At 41.7% G+C, this 15,462-nt stretch overlaps 1 protein-coding gene across 4 annotated transcripts in view; it reads right to left on the bottom strand.

The window, feature by feature from the left end:
• Positions 1–15,462, bottom strand: part of TC2N (tandem C2 domains, nuclear) — a 45,806-nt gene that overhangs the window by 21,016 nt on the left and 9,328 nt on the right. For 2 of the 4 annotated variants that reach the window (XM_030558908.1, XM_030558910.1), the window contains exons 2-4: positions 12,938–13,002; positions 2,928–3,053; positions 2,060–2,290 (exon numbers count right to left, since the gene is read on the bottom strand). In XM_030558908.1, the coding sequence (XP_030414768.1) occupies positions 2,060–2,290; positions 2,928–2,994 (298 nt within the window). In that variant the 5' untranslated portion in view covers positions 2,995–3,053; positions 12,938–13,002. The remainder of the gene's footprint in view (positions 1–2,059; positions 2,291–2,927; positions 3,054–12,937; positions 13,003–15,462) is intronic. The other 2 variants (XM_030558909.1, XM_030558911.1) reach the window with 1 other exon arrangement.

The raw sequence follows: 15,462 nt of genomic DNA, 5'->3' as shown, positions 1-15,462 counted from the left end.
AGTAGCATGATGTATAGTGAAAAAAAGTCTAAAGGTCTACACTTTTGCAAAAGCATGATGCTTACAAAATAAGAAATTTGGTTGTTGAACATACAAAGCAATCAAAGCTGAGTAAAAATATTGTTTTATAGTGGTCCATGTATTATTACAACTGAATAACTGAGGTGTTTTCCTGAACACACCCACCCCCACCCCAGTAGCTTCCTGCTTATGCCCAGAGTGACCCTCAAAAGTGCAGCTAGTTGAAAAGCACTGGTATTCTCTGTTGACAAAACGTCATAGCAACTAGCCATTTTCAAAATACAAAATGTTTTGACAGTGCAACTGTGAAAGATAAGACAACCCCATGCAGTATCTTTGGGGACCATTGTATTACATTTATGAATGGTTTTTGTAGGATTGTGTTCTACTCCAGTGGTGAGCAAACTTTCCCTTATTGTTAACAGAATCTGTCCATGCCACCCTCCATTACCACACAGCCAAGCTTCCTCAGCAGCCAGGCTGCACTCCTAAGGCAGGACCAATACCTGCCCCTCCCGCCTCGGGTTTCCAGGGTGGAGGAAGCTGTACATGACAGTCTCTGGGGGCAGAGCCAGCACTGGGCACAGAGGCTGACAGGAGCAGAAATCGGTGCACCACAGGCTGGGTGGCCCGTTGAGGTGAGTCAGGGTGGAGATGGCACTCCCTCCCTATCCCTGGTGGGCGCTGCTGCAGGCCCCGCCACACAGGGCTAGCCCAAGCTGCCTGGTGCCGCCGCTTGCCCCCGAATGTTCCTTCACACCTTCCAGTTTGCACATCACTGTTCTACTTCACGGGGGAAGGTTATCACAGCTCCTCCGGGTACAGGGTGAGGAAGGGCTGTGATTAAGGCAAGTTGCCAATACTGAACTGTACCAGAGAGATAGTCCCCCCACATGTGGTTTAAATATACTCATTCAGACTGGGTTCTCCAACAACTAGGAGACATTTAACGTGCTTTTGGTATAAAAAGCTGAATTTAAAAAGACTTCCTCATCCAACAAATGGATGTGTGCTTTCTTCCAATTCTGCTGAAAGGTTGGAAGGCCATTTGCCTACCAAACTCTCCACATAGAAGATGGGTGATTCCTGGCACGTTTAGTAGGTATATAGGACATTTTAAGGTTTTCTCTGTGCGCTTGTGTCATTAAAATACATGTGCTTGCTTTGGAGAGCTGTGTGGTAACTCATAAATGCTGGCCTACACTGGTCATTGTCTCTGGAAAGAAAGCCACTGAGTCACTACTGCTGCCGGAGGGTCTCATCATCCCATTCCTTTCATGGGAAGTTTGGCTGGTGTGGATGTCTTAGGCCTTTTCTGGTCTTTAAGAGCCTACAGAACTATCTTTTCACATTGCTTTTTTTTTTTTTTTTTTTTTTTTTTAGGTAACTTGTTTTCCTCCAGGTGTCCTTCTCTACTCTGAGTGAAACTTGAGACTTGGGGGCTTTGTTGACTGATGTCAACTTTGAACATTTCTCATCTTGCAGAAAAAGTGGGTTCCATACTGTGAAAGTGTTCCTCAAAGCAGCTCTTGTGGACGGCAAGAGAGCAGTGACTGAGGAAAAGGCAGGAGACTGGGCTTCTGGAGAAATTCTTAATCTCAGAATCTGCCATGAATATTTATAGAAGGAGCATTCAGCCTCTTTGGTTTCCCCAAGATGTAACAATAGTTGAAAAGCAGTTTCTGGGACCTTTTTATTATTAACTATTACCTAATTTCTAGATGCATGGATTTTTACTAAGAATGTGGGGAAAAAAGCCAAAATAAAAACGCCAAACCCTCATTTTGCTCTAATGCCAGGATAAAATTAGTTTAAACATTAGAAACAGAGTGACTGTCTAAAAGCAAAATTCCTGGACCTACCTTCAAATTTTGGCAAGGCAGTGAGGTTGGGAAGCATTGGAATCCAAACCAGCATCTGGAGACTGGTCTGATTTACATTGTTTGGGCACAGGCCTAATTAATATATCTGATGAAATGGTGTCATTTTTCTGCTGGGTTTTTTTGGCACTATTTCACCATTCTGATTTTTAATTTACCTTGAATTTCCCCAACGTGCGACAAACTGCCAAGGTTCTTGGGTTGTATGTAAGCTAGTTTAAGCTGAGGGAGCACAAATGGGACCTCCTTGCCATCTGATGGCAGTTTCGCAAGGAGATAATCCTCGGAACAGCCAACTTGACGCTTCACTGACACAGAAGACAATGGAGGTTTCTCCACAATGCTTTGCCTGTTTTCAGCTGCAGCTTCAGATTCCTTCTCCATGGAAGCTATTAAAAGAAATAAAGTAGTAAGTGCATTCAGTCTGAAGAGATCTTTTGTGTTTAACAGGATCAAGGATTCACAGGGTTTTCTTACTGTCATTGCATATAGGAGCAGCACTGGAAAGTTTACTGATTTTGGAAGCATTTGTATTGTCTCAAAATGTGTTACCACCCAGACTTTATTGTAATAAGCACCTTGCTTTCACTTCAGTTCTTACACTGAATGGTGAAGTCTTGTTTCATGATCCAGCAAGAAAAGGGATTAATACACTACACCAATTGAAAGCTGTGATTACAACCTTCCAGAAAGTAGAGCGCTGAATTCTAGCCTCTGTTATTTGAGAGAGATAAGACCTTTACATGACCCTCGGGGTAACAATGGTTTTGTTTTTGCTAGTATTCCAGGGCCAAATACAACAAGCAGCAGACTTTGTACAATTGTCATTTTCAGTCCCTGATTAATGACGTTTATCAGCATATGCTAACTTTCAAATCAAGGCTATAGCGTGCATGCTGTAAAATAATTCAAGTTAATCCAAAAGAAGTGGATGATTTAGCATTTTATCCCTGGGAAGTGTTATTAATGAAGCTTCAATATCAAAACTATTAACCTGCATGTTTATTATTATGGTGTGGAACTCACAGTCATTCTTTTCCTTCTCCACGTAGAAACACCCTTTGCAGCAGTTCTTTAGGCATTCTTTTGCCATAGCTTCTAATATTTCAGCGTAAGTGAAAAACGAACAATGCTCCAACACAGAAGTCAATCCTGAAAACACATTCAACATGAGAGTAGCAGAAATTAAAATGCAACACCATTATTTTAAAATTACTGCCACATCACATCCTGAGGACCAAACCATTGACTTCAATGGGAACAAGAGCAGTACCATTAGGTTTATCATATTTTAACTAGTTTTTCTTATACATAAAGCATGGAGGTAGAGAAAGGTATCTTAAGATTTGGTGTTTCTAAGCTTAGGACACTGAAGATAAACAAAATGCTTCTTTTCAAGAGTGCGAATGCTCTCCTCACATTCATATGAGCCACTAAGCTCCACAGAATTTATTAGCATTAGTCAAGTCAGTTACAAGATGTTTCTTTTTATCCAACTTCCTTTGTTCACATAGTCCTTTTATTGTCTATTATTTTCACACACAATTTTACATTACTCAGTGTAAATTCCATGTTTTACATATTAACATGTGATATTTATGCATGATACCAAACATTACTTTTTCCATGGAATTACTGCTTTCTCAGGTTGTTTTGTGTATCAAATGGAAGACCCATTTCATATACAACTGTGTCCTCCACATATACAGAAGACTGGAAATTGCTGACAGCTTCTAGCAAACTAAGTGGAGAGGAATAAAAGCAAACCTATAACAGTCGGTTAACATTAAAAGAACTTTATGACAGTAATAAATGGCCTCTTATTTAAATGTCTCTTTTGCTCATGTGCTTATCTCTTTTCAGAGAGACAAACAGCTGCACTGCCTCCTGTCCCACATTCTAGCTGCCTTATTATTTACACACATCTCAAATGTGCATTTCTTTACAGAAGATAGTGAAGACACAATCCCCTCCCTTTGGGGCTACAAGATGAGGTCAGACAGAACATGGAGACAAGCAGAAGGGGTGGGAAAGACAACAAATTGAGAAGATGGGAGTCAACCAACCATAAGTCTGTTTTTTGTATATCTTAGTCACAGGAAATGATGTTGAACATTTTCATGTTCCAGTATAGAGACTAATCCCATGTGTGCTTTGAACAGTTTGGTCTTTTTTTTTTTTTTTTTTTGGTATGCAAAGAGACAGCTAGGGAGCACCACACACTGTGATCAAATGATTTTATTGCTAAACGTCATTTCTATTAACAAATATAGTTTCTATTAGATGCGACCAAATATTCCAATAAATTCCTCCTGGAGCCACTGTAAATTGTATACATCTCACCTAATCAAGAAAAAACACCCAGGTGTTTTGCCATATGTGACTTTTCTTTCAACTGTATCTATCAGTGGGAAATAAGTGATCAATGGGTACCTAATTATACTAAAGATAAGTATAGCATATATGTTTTGATTTGTTAGCCATGATCATGCATAACCCACATATGGCTTCACTTAGAAGGCTGTGAATTACCTGAGTTCAAGATGGCAAAATAAATGGAAATGTCCTCTCTCTAGATAAAGGTTTGTCATTATTACAATTGCTGCATAAAAGTTCCAGAATAGCTGACTGCAAATGGATATTGCTTCACCAACTCTCTCTCTTTCTCAGCTGGGAGCTGTGGTGGTGAACTGACTAAAGGGAAATACGTGTCACATAAGCCCTCTTGCTTTTAGTTTCAGGTGTCTGAAACCCTAGTAAGTCACAAAAGTGAATGTTCCACCAGTGTGGCAAGAGCCTATTTTAATTTTAAATTTACTTAAACTTCTCTGAAGGGTTGTGGTTAATTTCAGGAATGAAGCTGGAGACTACAACTTCATCTAATATGGTTTCTTATCTATTTTCCTTCATGCTCAAGATCTCACTGTGGGCCAAGGAGTTAAACACCAATAGCCCAGTGATTATATATTCAGATATGGTAACTATTATGGGCTCAGAAGCAGCCTGAATATGGGACATGTTTTGCTGAAAGACAGAATGTTACCCAGGAAACTGGAGAACATTCTGCTCCTTTGGAAAAGGAGTTATGGGATCTTTAACTTCCAACGATAGGCAGGACCTTGGTTTAATATCCCATTCTTAAGAGGATACTTCTCACTGAGCATTAAGGAAGTGATAGATACTGTAGGAAGTGGCCTCAGAATCATTTATGAGCTCATTTTACCATGTGGGATTTGAATCTACAATCTTTGGATGTGAGAACACTACCAGTGGATTACACCAATAGCTTTTCTGCACATCAATTAAAAAGATAAACAGTTTAATTCTTATACTGTACATCTGGTTGATGAAGGGAAGCAAGATGCTATATAACATCAAATCTGATGGATTGCCCCTACCCCTCGTGCTCATACCACCTCTTGGCTAAGCATTGTGGAATTAGAGGTTTGGTTTACTGATTTTCCTTCCCAGTTTTTATCAGTACGCAACTGGAGCCTATATTCTTTTCTCTTTTTCACAGGTGTTTAAACTGGACTTGTAACAGCTGCTAAATTTGCTCTAATCCAGAGGTGGGCAAACTATGGCCACTGCAACCATCCTGCCTGGCCCTTGAGCTCTGGGCCATGGAGACTAGCCCCCGGCCCCTCCCCTGCTGTTCCCCCTCCCCCGCAGCCTCAGCTCGCCATGCCACCAGTGCTCTGGACAACAGGACTGTGAGCTTCTGCTGGGCAGCGCAGCAGCTTGGCTGGCTCCAGACGGGTGGCACAGCTGCCAATCCTGCTGTTCTGAGTGGCATGGTGAAGGGGCGGGGAGCAGGAGGGTTGGACAAGGGGCAGGAGGTTCCAGGGGGCAATCAGGGGACAGGGAGAAGGGGGGGTTGGAGTCCTGGGGGGGTGGAAGTCAGGGGCCAAGGAGCAGGGGGGTTGGATGGGTCGGTGGTTCTGAGGCCAGGCAGTGGGAAGGGACAGATGGGGGCGGGGGAGAGATGGAGAAGGGGGACAAGCTGTTTGGGGAGGCGCAGCCTTCCCTACCCGGCCCTCCATACTGTTTCAGATCCCCGAGGTGGCCCTCAGGCGAAAAAATTTTGCCCATCCCTGCTCTAACAATGGTACCTAAGACTTGACGACACTTTGCTTGGGCATAACATTCTCTATCTTAGAATGACCAGATTGAATTTATTGCCACCACTAGAACAGAGACCAAAAGTCTTTTAGAACTTCCCTAGGTGTCCAAGGGCAAGAAAACTAATTATCCACACATGTACCAGAAACAGTTCAGTACATCAGTGGTCTCCAAAGTGGGGTGTGCAAGAGGATCCTTGGCGGTGCACGGTAGGAGGAGTGGTTTGGGGTTTTTTTTGTTTCGGCAGTTTGGGCTGGAGTCCAAGTAGCTTTTTTTTCTTTTTTTTTTTTTTGCACTTTGGCAAAAATGGTAGAGTTGGCGCGGCAGGGGGTGCATGCTCAAAATTTTTTTACTGATAGGGTGCACAATCAAAGAAGTTTGGAGACCACTGCAGTACATAACAGTTAAAACAGATCTACTAACTCATACTCTTAACATTACTGAGCAGGACCCATTGTGACATGGAAATAGTTATGCCCATTCATTACCCCAATGAAGAACTACCTCCTTTTCATCACTGAACTGAGTCCTTTGCTTGGGAAGAAGGACATAAGCATTGTTTTAATGGACTTTATAATAATAGTATTCTATTTCTGCATCCTAGGCAGATTTTTGTTTTAAATAAAAGCAGGCCACATTCTGTTAAAATTAAAACAAACTGTGACTTTATCATTTGATTAATGAAAACATGAGGACAAGTCCAGTGTGGGACCAGCCACACACTTCTATACTGTATGTACGGATAAGAGTAATTCATCATCTGTACAGAAACAAACATGCTTAGATAATGCTATTTACACACTAATGTTTTACTAGCAGAGAAATATCAACGGCAAGCTGCAGAGTATATAGATACGTACTTAGTACGTCACAGCATTAGTTTAAATTAGACTTCTTTAAAAAGAAAGTTCCCAGAGCAAATAGGTAACTAAAAGCCATGTTTGTGCTAGCATTTTCTGTGTTAAAGAACATAATGGTTTTAAAGCAGGTGGTATCTTTTGGATAGAGTTTTGAAGCCTCTACTTGTGCCCCAAGCACATTACAGAAACATGTTGAAGGCTTGCTAAGGGACTGATCATCTGAAACATGGTTTTGACTTACGTTGCTTAGTGTGTCTGACATGGTTCCTCTGTGATAAAGTGGATGCTCTAAAAACTACTTTTTAAAGCTAACCATAAATAACTAAATATCCTGAATATAGTGAAAGGCTTTACTCTCAAATTCAGATGTTACAGCCTCTTGTTTCCACTTTAGAAACTGAGTAGCAGTTAAAATAATTCAGAATAATTTATCTACCAGTCCCCAGTGCACTTAGCTTCTCACTTCTACATTTTCAAAGAGTCATATAGGATTAGGCACACAACTGCCACTGATTTTATGGATCTAGTAGTAGTGAAGTTATGCGGGAGAGAGATTTATTTAACGGGTTCCAGCATTGCCAACTCCCACAATTTTATCAGGACTTTAGCAATTCTGGCATGTTTTTAACTTCTCATGAAAACCTGATCAAAAGCTGCTAACTCATGAATCTTCTCTTCTTCAAAATTGAAAATATCTTGTGTTACTTCCCAGGGGGCTGAGGACAGCAAAATGGCCAATATTCCCTAAAGTCTGTGTGCACGTGGAAGTGAGGTTGCCTGAGAAAGTTGGCTGAGATCTTCACTGTTTTCAGTGAGATTGAAGCCATGTCCACAGGCAAAATGGCTGCCACTCCAGGGTTCACAGGGCTAGACAGGACACCAGAGCTGTGAGGAGCAGTAGAGACTCTGAAAGGAAGATGGGGAGAATGGAGGGGGCTGATCATGGAATTGCAGGGGAATGGTGAGGGCAGAGAATAGTGATGGCAATCTGATGGGAGCTCTCCCAGCCTGGTGGCAGGCAATGTTGCCACCTTATGAATTGATTGCAAATCACAGTATTTTGGCACCTGCAGGAAGAGATATCACTATGACGCGAATAGCTCCTTCTATCCCACAATTTTCAGGGCTGGGCTTGTGACAGAGCTCTGTGTGTGTGTGTGAGAGAATCCTGGGGCTGAGGACAGAGACCTGTCCTGCCACTGAGCCCTGCCTTTGTGTATGGTCCTAGAGCAGAGAGAGGGGGGCCTGGGGCAGCAGAATGGGGGAAGGGTGATGCTGGTGGATCCTGGATGGAGAAGTCCCAGCCAGTAATAAGAAATGAATGTCTGTTCCCCTCTCATAGGGATGAGGGAAGGAGTTACCACCTGAGCAGCTAGGGAGAGGTGTATATATGTGTTTGTACTAAAGGTTGACTTCAACCTGAAATTTCCACACATAGTGGCAGAGGAATAGAGAGGAGTTAAGAAGTCAAAAGAGACTTAAAAAAACAAAAACAACAAGGATTTGTTTGTTTAAAAATATCTTGTGATTTTTTGGGGCAAGTCTCAATTTTAGAGGGTTCTGACTCATGATTTTGGTTCTCTTAAGATTGGCAATACTGAATTTCTGTTGTATATACACTATTTAATAAAAAAAAATCCTGCTGGGGAGTAGTATAGGACTGTCCTTATAGGTTCCAATAATTATCAAGTACTGCATGATTTAGGTGCTGGCTGTAAAGAAGGAAAGATTCTGTAAACCATAACCCTTTGCTCAGACATCTAGTTACAAGTTGTCAGTACAGTGCCTCACTACTGTACTCACATATAAATGAGGGCCAATCTATATTTAGCCCCAAATTGAAAGAAACACTTATAAAATAGCAAAAATATACATTAAGCACACAAGAGATTGATGTTCCACTGCACCAAAGAAAGGCTGTGTCAGCATCAGGAATCCTGCTCTTTGGGGCCCCATTTTGTTAGGTCTACATACATAGAGAGTCCCTGCTGTGAAGAGCTTATCGTGTAAAAATAGATAAGACAGACAAAGGGGATGGAGGAAAGGAAGAGCTGTTATCCCCAATTTACAGATGAGGAACTGAGAAATTAAATGACTTGCCCAAGGTCACACAGGAAGACTGTAGCATAACAGAAATGAACCCAGCTCTCTTGAGTGCCAATCCAGTGCTTTATCCACAAAGCCCAATCTTTCCTCACATCACATCTCAATATGAATTTGACTCTCTTGTAAACTTTGTCTTCCCCGATCATCCAACAGTTAGATAATCAAATATAACTCAGTGACAGTCCTCTTACAAAACATATAAAGTGAAAGGGAAAGTCCAATTATTCCCCTAATAACATGGAAGACAAGATGAAAGAATATAGTTTAAAAAACAACACACACAATCCAGAGAATTAAATCACTGCTATTTTAATTTATTTAGACCAGAAAGGATAATTACCTTAATGATTTCCAGGTTTCTCAGATACAAATTTTAAAATGAGTTAAATCAGATAAACTGGATATCAAAGACTTTACTGCCAGATGCTTTCAGAATAATTGCAAGACATGAGACACAAATGTTTGGACAGAGATGCAAATATTTTCAACAACTCATTAAATAAACTGAACAGGATCGGAAATAGCTGACTGTAGTATAAATATTCAAGGGTGGAAGTGGTCTCAAAGAAATGTCAGATTTATTTTTGCCCCATGATGCAAATATATTGTTTAAAAAAATTAAAGCTAGAATAGCTTGTTTATTTAACAATACCACTGCTTTTTGGAGGTGGACAGGTGTTTTTAAATGAAGATAAAAGTGAAACATTCTGATCCCTGACTGGATCTGCCATACTGCAGTTTCCCAAAGGATTACATTTAGAGGACAGGACCGGCACTAGTATTTTTAGCGCCCTAGGCGCACGGCCATTTCGCCGACCCGCGCGCTGGTCCCATGGCTCTGGTGGAGCTGCAGGACCAGGGGACCCTCCACAGGCACGACTGCGGCAGATCAACTGGAGCCGCCCGCCGCCCCCACCGGCAAAATGCCACCCCCCAATAATCCTGGCGCCCTAGGCGATTGCCTAGGCTGCCTAAATGGAAGCCCTGGCCCTGATAGAGGACACACCAAAACAGTTATGAGATTTATTTCTAGCCTAAAATACATACAGCAACTCATTCCCAGACCTCCATTCCACAAGTACTTTACAGCACTACTGCAAATAGCAACGTGTCCTGACAAAATAGGAAGTATTCAGCAAAATCACTAGGAGGAGGAATGGTCAGTACTTGTTAGCCATCTGAGGGTAAATGCTCAGCTGACATAGGTGGCCATAGCTCCACTGACTTCATTGGCACTGGGAGCATTTATGCCAGCTGACCATCTGCCCCTTGAACAGTGCCACTTTGGACTTTATCACTTCCTCACCAGGTACTGATCATGCAAGCCTCTGTTTTCCCTGTTGGCTGGATCTCAATCCTAGGAGATCTAGTCCACTTTAAGCCTTGTAAATCCTGCAAAGAGCATAGTGGTAACACCACACATCACTGGAGGTCTAACAAAACACACTACAGCAAAAGCTGCTTCCACTGCAGGCTGGAAAGGTTCCCTCAGGCACTCCGTGCATGTCTTAGCAGGACAAACTGGTTGCAGCCAAATGTCAGGTGGGTTCCTGGGAGTAGCTGTGTACGTGATGCTGGGCTGGGGAGACCATGCAATTGGAAAGGGAAGGCTCCTAGATTAAAATATCAAGGAACTGGAGGAGCAGAGCAAATAGTTTTGAGAAATTTGCCTTCAGACAAAGTAGCAGCAGGGTAAGCACATGTATTCGTTGTTCACCACATCTATAAGCCAAAGTGAGTGTGTGGTTAAAAAACAAAGTCTTGCTTGTTCAGTTCTGTAGCTAGGCCTGGCTGGTTCAGACCATACAGGTAGAATATGCTGTCACTTTGGGTAGATCTAAACTTGACTTTTTAATTGTGTACGAACAATTGTTAATATGCCAGACACAAACATTAGTTCCTAGCTGAGTTTAATCCTAGGCAGCAGAAGGTTGTTTGAGGAGGAATAAACACTTGTGTCCTGTCTAAAGTTACCATTACTCAATTCTAGTGAATGCAAGTTAAACAAGTAAAAATTCAAGTGTATAGACTACTGAATTCTGCTGGTAGAGGTTACTATGTATGTAACTACAGCCTGGTAGGGAGGGATACTGACAGGTTTGCTTGGAGTAGCAGAACCCCGACAATCAGTAATACTTATAGCAAGCTAGTTGTTGAGTACCAAGGACCCTTTTTTTTTCCCCCTATATAGATAAAACTTAGAGCGTGGAAACCCTGGGAGTTTGCATACAGAGTCTTTTTCCAATTCTTCTGTCTTTTGGGGAAATGCAGGGAGGACATTTGTTCCCATCCCCAGAAAGAGACAGGAGATGTAGCCCCTCAGACCAATGGATCTTGGAAGAGATGCCAAAAGGGTTAGAGTAAAAATAGAAAAGTTTCCGAGAAGGGCAATGAAAATTATTACAGGCAGAAAGTCTTCCATGTGAGGATGTGACAAAGTAAATCTGACTTCGCTATTAAGCCTCTCATAATACGAGAAACAAGATGACACACCATAAAAAGAATAAATTTCCAACTGAAAAAAAGTCATGGAATTTTTAATATACACACACACAAAGCTATGATAGACTCTCACAAAACAGTACTGAGGCAGAGAGCATAGCAGGGTTTTAAAAAATCCCATTTAAATATGAGTAATAAAAATACAGTTACACAGGGTAAGATAAAATGGTATGCTGCAAACAAACCACTAACTGCCTGGGGCTAGGAACAAATGTCCCACTTGCTTAGGTTATTGTATAATGTTCCAGTGTGGGGGCTTTATACTTTCACATAAAGCATCTGGTACTAGCAATGGTCAGAGACAAGACACAGGACAAGATGGAATATTGGTCGGCAGCAGCATGGCAGTATCCATGTTCCTCAATGCCTCTCTTGTATTGCGGATACCCTGACATTGGAAATGAATGCCCTTGACTGAGAGATGTAGATCAGATCTGCTAGATCAGAGTCACTGCTGGGGCTCTACTCCCCCACTGCAGGATATGAGTAACATTGCATGAAGTCAGCAGGATTTATATCCTGCAACGTGGAAAACTGGGACCCCTGGCTACCTCAGCCTTAGATCTTCTGGAAGTGCTGCTTTGGTGCTTGCTGAGCAGCTGCCAGGACATAGACAACTACATATTTTTATCAGATGCTTAAGTGCCAGCCAGTGTGATGAGTCAACCAGAGCCATCTCACCACCTCAGGGTCAGAGAAGGAAGGAGGCTGAAGTTTAAAACTACATTTAAATATACTACTCATAACATCCATTTAAAAGTTAAAATGTCTGAGATTTTTTCTTATGTGTATTAACTACTTTAATTGGATCCACAGAAATGGAGGGAACATTCTTATTTTGTTTAGTTTTCAAGACTGGTGGGAGCGAGAAGAAGCTGATGCACGGTGGGAGGGTTCATAGAGTTCCCAGTGCTTTTTCTTTTGAGCCTGACAAGTGGCTCCTTCTGGGGCCTGACCACAAAGAAGATATCTTCTCCTTCTGTGCATACAAGAAGTTGGATTTCCCAGGTTGCACAGCAGGACATACTGAAGATGATCAAAACTATGCCCACCATTCTGTTTCTTTTCTTAATCAGCATGCAGCCCACCCATCACGTTTCCACTGGCGGGTCCTCTGCTTGAAACTTGCACACACACAAAAACATCAACACCACTCTCCTCCAGGCACCAGACTTTCCTCTCCAGAATGCTTCCCAATCATAATTAGGATAACCCTCACCTACAACAGAATCATGGATTTTAAGGCCAAAGGGACCATTGTGATTAACTAGTCTGACCCTCTATATAATACAATACAAGTCAGAGAATTACAGCCACTTATTCTTGCATCAAGTGCAGTATATGACTGAACAAGGGTAAGTCCTTCAGCGAGCTGGAGTCTTTATATCAAGGCTGGATAACAAAATCAACCACTGGAACATATAATCAAGAAATGTGGTAAATTACCTTCAGTGTTGAAAATTTTTCTATCTTTAAACTTCCAGCCATTAGATCTTTTATGCCTTTGCCCACTAGATTAATAGAAATATTAAATATCAGATATCTTCTCCCCACATAGGCATGTATAGACCAAATAACCTCCTAGCCTACTCTTTGATAAATAGATTGAGCTCCTTAGGTCTCCTACAGTATGTCCTCCATGTAAATTTAAACCTACAACTGGGTGAATAACTGATTGTTTGTTTGTTTGTTTGCTGGTAGTGCAGTGCGGGCAACCCAAACCAAATCCAAAAATTGCAATACAAAAAATAAATTGAACACTCACCTGGGCTGTGGAAGACTTGGGTTCAACTCCCCACCCCTCTGCCTGATGTGGAGAAGGGATTTAAACTTGGGTCTCCCACTTTGTAGGAGAGCACCCTAGCCATAGGGATAGGGGATATTCTGGCAGAGAACTCCCTCTAACTCTCCCGTTGAAGCTGTTCCACTGTGTGTAAATAAAGAGTCACTGAGCATTGACTTGAATGTGGGTTTCTCCACATCCTACGTGATTGTACTAACCACCAGGCTCGAGTGTCATTTTCACTCTCGTTCCCTAGCCCAATGACCCCATTGCCATTATGATTTTCAATTTTCTCCATCCCTCCATTAACCACCTCAGACAGAACCTACAGATTCAGATAGGGATGACTGCTATGCTCAGCAGAGGAAGACAGCCACAGCTAAAATTAAACTAAAAAGTATTCGTGACCAACGATTTGTCCTGCATTTTGTTGCTAGCATTCACGATGTGTCTAGAAAGTACTGATATTACTATCAGCTTCCACAGGTTGCCAGCCGAGGTGGAAGAAAAACATCAGCTCAGGAAGCAGTCTTTAGTTGGGGTATAATATACAAATAAGCTCTGTGTTGCTATTATCAGAGGGGTAGCCGTGTTAGTCTGGATCTGTAAAAGCAGCAGAGTCCTGTGGCACCTTATAGACTAACAGATGTTTTGGAGCATGAGCTTTCGTGGGTGAATACCCACTTCGTCAGATGCAACTATTGTGCAACAGAGCTAATAACAGGCAACCAAAAATCACAGGCCAGATAAAGATACTACAGTTCCCTCTGTTGCAGAAACAATTTCAGGTTTTCTAGCATCCCAGTTCTTAACAGTCAAACCCAGGCCTCATTTAAAATGTCCACATCATTCCAGATGGATAATGTCACACAAGAGTTCGTCCAGCAATGCAACAAAAGCAGAAATGTTCTTAAAGAAAGTCTTCTGTGGAATCCTCAAATGAGAGACTCTTGATGACCCTACTCTGAGCAAATCTCTAATGCAGTGATTCTCAATCTGTCCAGAAGCCTGTTACCCCTTTCAGAAGTCTGATTTGTCTTGTGTACCTCCAAGTTTCACCATATTTTTGTAAGCAAGTAGTTTTTAAGTAAGACATAAAAATACAAAAGCTTCACAGAACATTTACTGAAAAGTTGCTTGCTTTCTCTTTTAACCGTATTACAAAATAAATCAATTGGAATATAAATAGCATACTTACATTTCAGTGTATAGTATATAGAGAAGTATAAACAAGTAATTATATGAAATTTTAATTTGTACTGACTTCACTAGTGCTTTTTACGTAGCCTTTTTGCAAATCTAGGGAAATCTCTAGAGGAGTTGATGTACCCCTTGGAAGACCTGTGCGTACTCCGATGAGTACACACACCCTGGTTCAGAACCACTGACATAAGGCACTATGTACATGAAGAAGATGTTACATTTGATTAGTCTGTTCACTCTAGAAACAGTGAACTAAGTATATTGAACTGAACTCTCACCACTTTGTTATGCTAGTTTAAGGTACTTCCTTTATGAATCTCTGCATACACAGCTCTATGCTTGTTCAAATTTACCATGAAGCTTTCTGGGCAGATATCCTGTGGTACAACGTTCTGCCACTCATATGTGTGCAGTGGTATTCTCACAGTGTGCTGTGGGATGCCTACTAGAACTTACAGGAATTCTGGGACTTAGTGTTAAACTCCCATCATTCCTCTCCTGGCATCTAATTTGCCAGTGCCATTTTTGCATTGCTGTCAGGCAGCACAGAAGACATGCACTGTGATCAGATGATTTTTTTCCCCTCAATTTCCTCAAACTTTATCAGCAGAGTTATGATTTTTTTTTATGTTTCATAAGTAACAGACAACACAGCTTGAGTTTAAAAAATAACCAAGAATACAGTGCAAACACAAGAGCAATGGAACCATGGCATGCTCATAGTGTAGCGTCTCACATGCTCCTGTAAACTATTTTCTCCAGGGGAGTGGATTGCAATGGGAAGAGCCTGAAGTTTAGTTGCCTGAAAGGGTGATCCCAGTATGGCATGCTCCCCATAGCTTGCAGGACAGTGCTAGGATCAGGCACTGTGCTTGACCTTTGTAACAGAAGGTGCTGCACTGCAGCTACTGCCTCTGCACTGGTTGCATCACATTTTCCAGGGCCACACTCCCTTTTAAGCCTCTAAGTGTGCGCCAGGAAGCCA

The sequence above is a fragment of the Gopherus evgoodei genome, chromosome 4, assembly GCF_007399415.2.
Source record: "Gopherus evgoodei ecotype Sinaloan lineage chromosome 4, rGopEvg1_v1.p, whole genome shotgun sequence".
Lineage (NCBI taxonomy): Eukaryota > Metazoa > Chordata > Testudines > Testudinidae > Gopherus > Gopherus evgoodei.
Note: the sequence above shows the minus strand (reverse complement) of the source record. Positions and strands in the feature narration are given on the sequence as shown.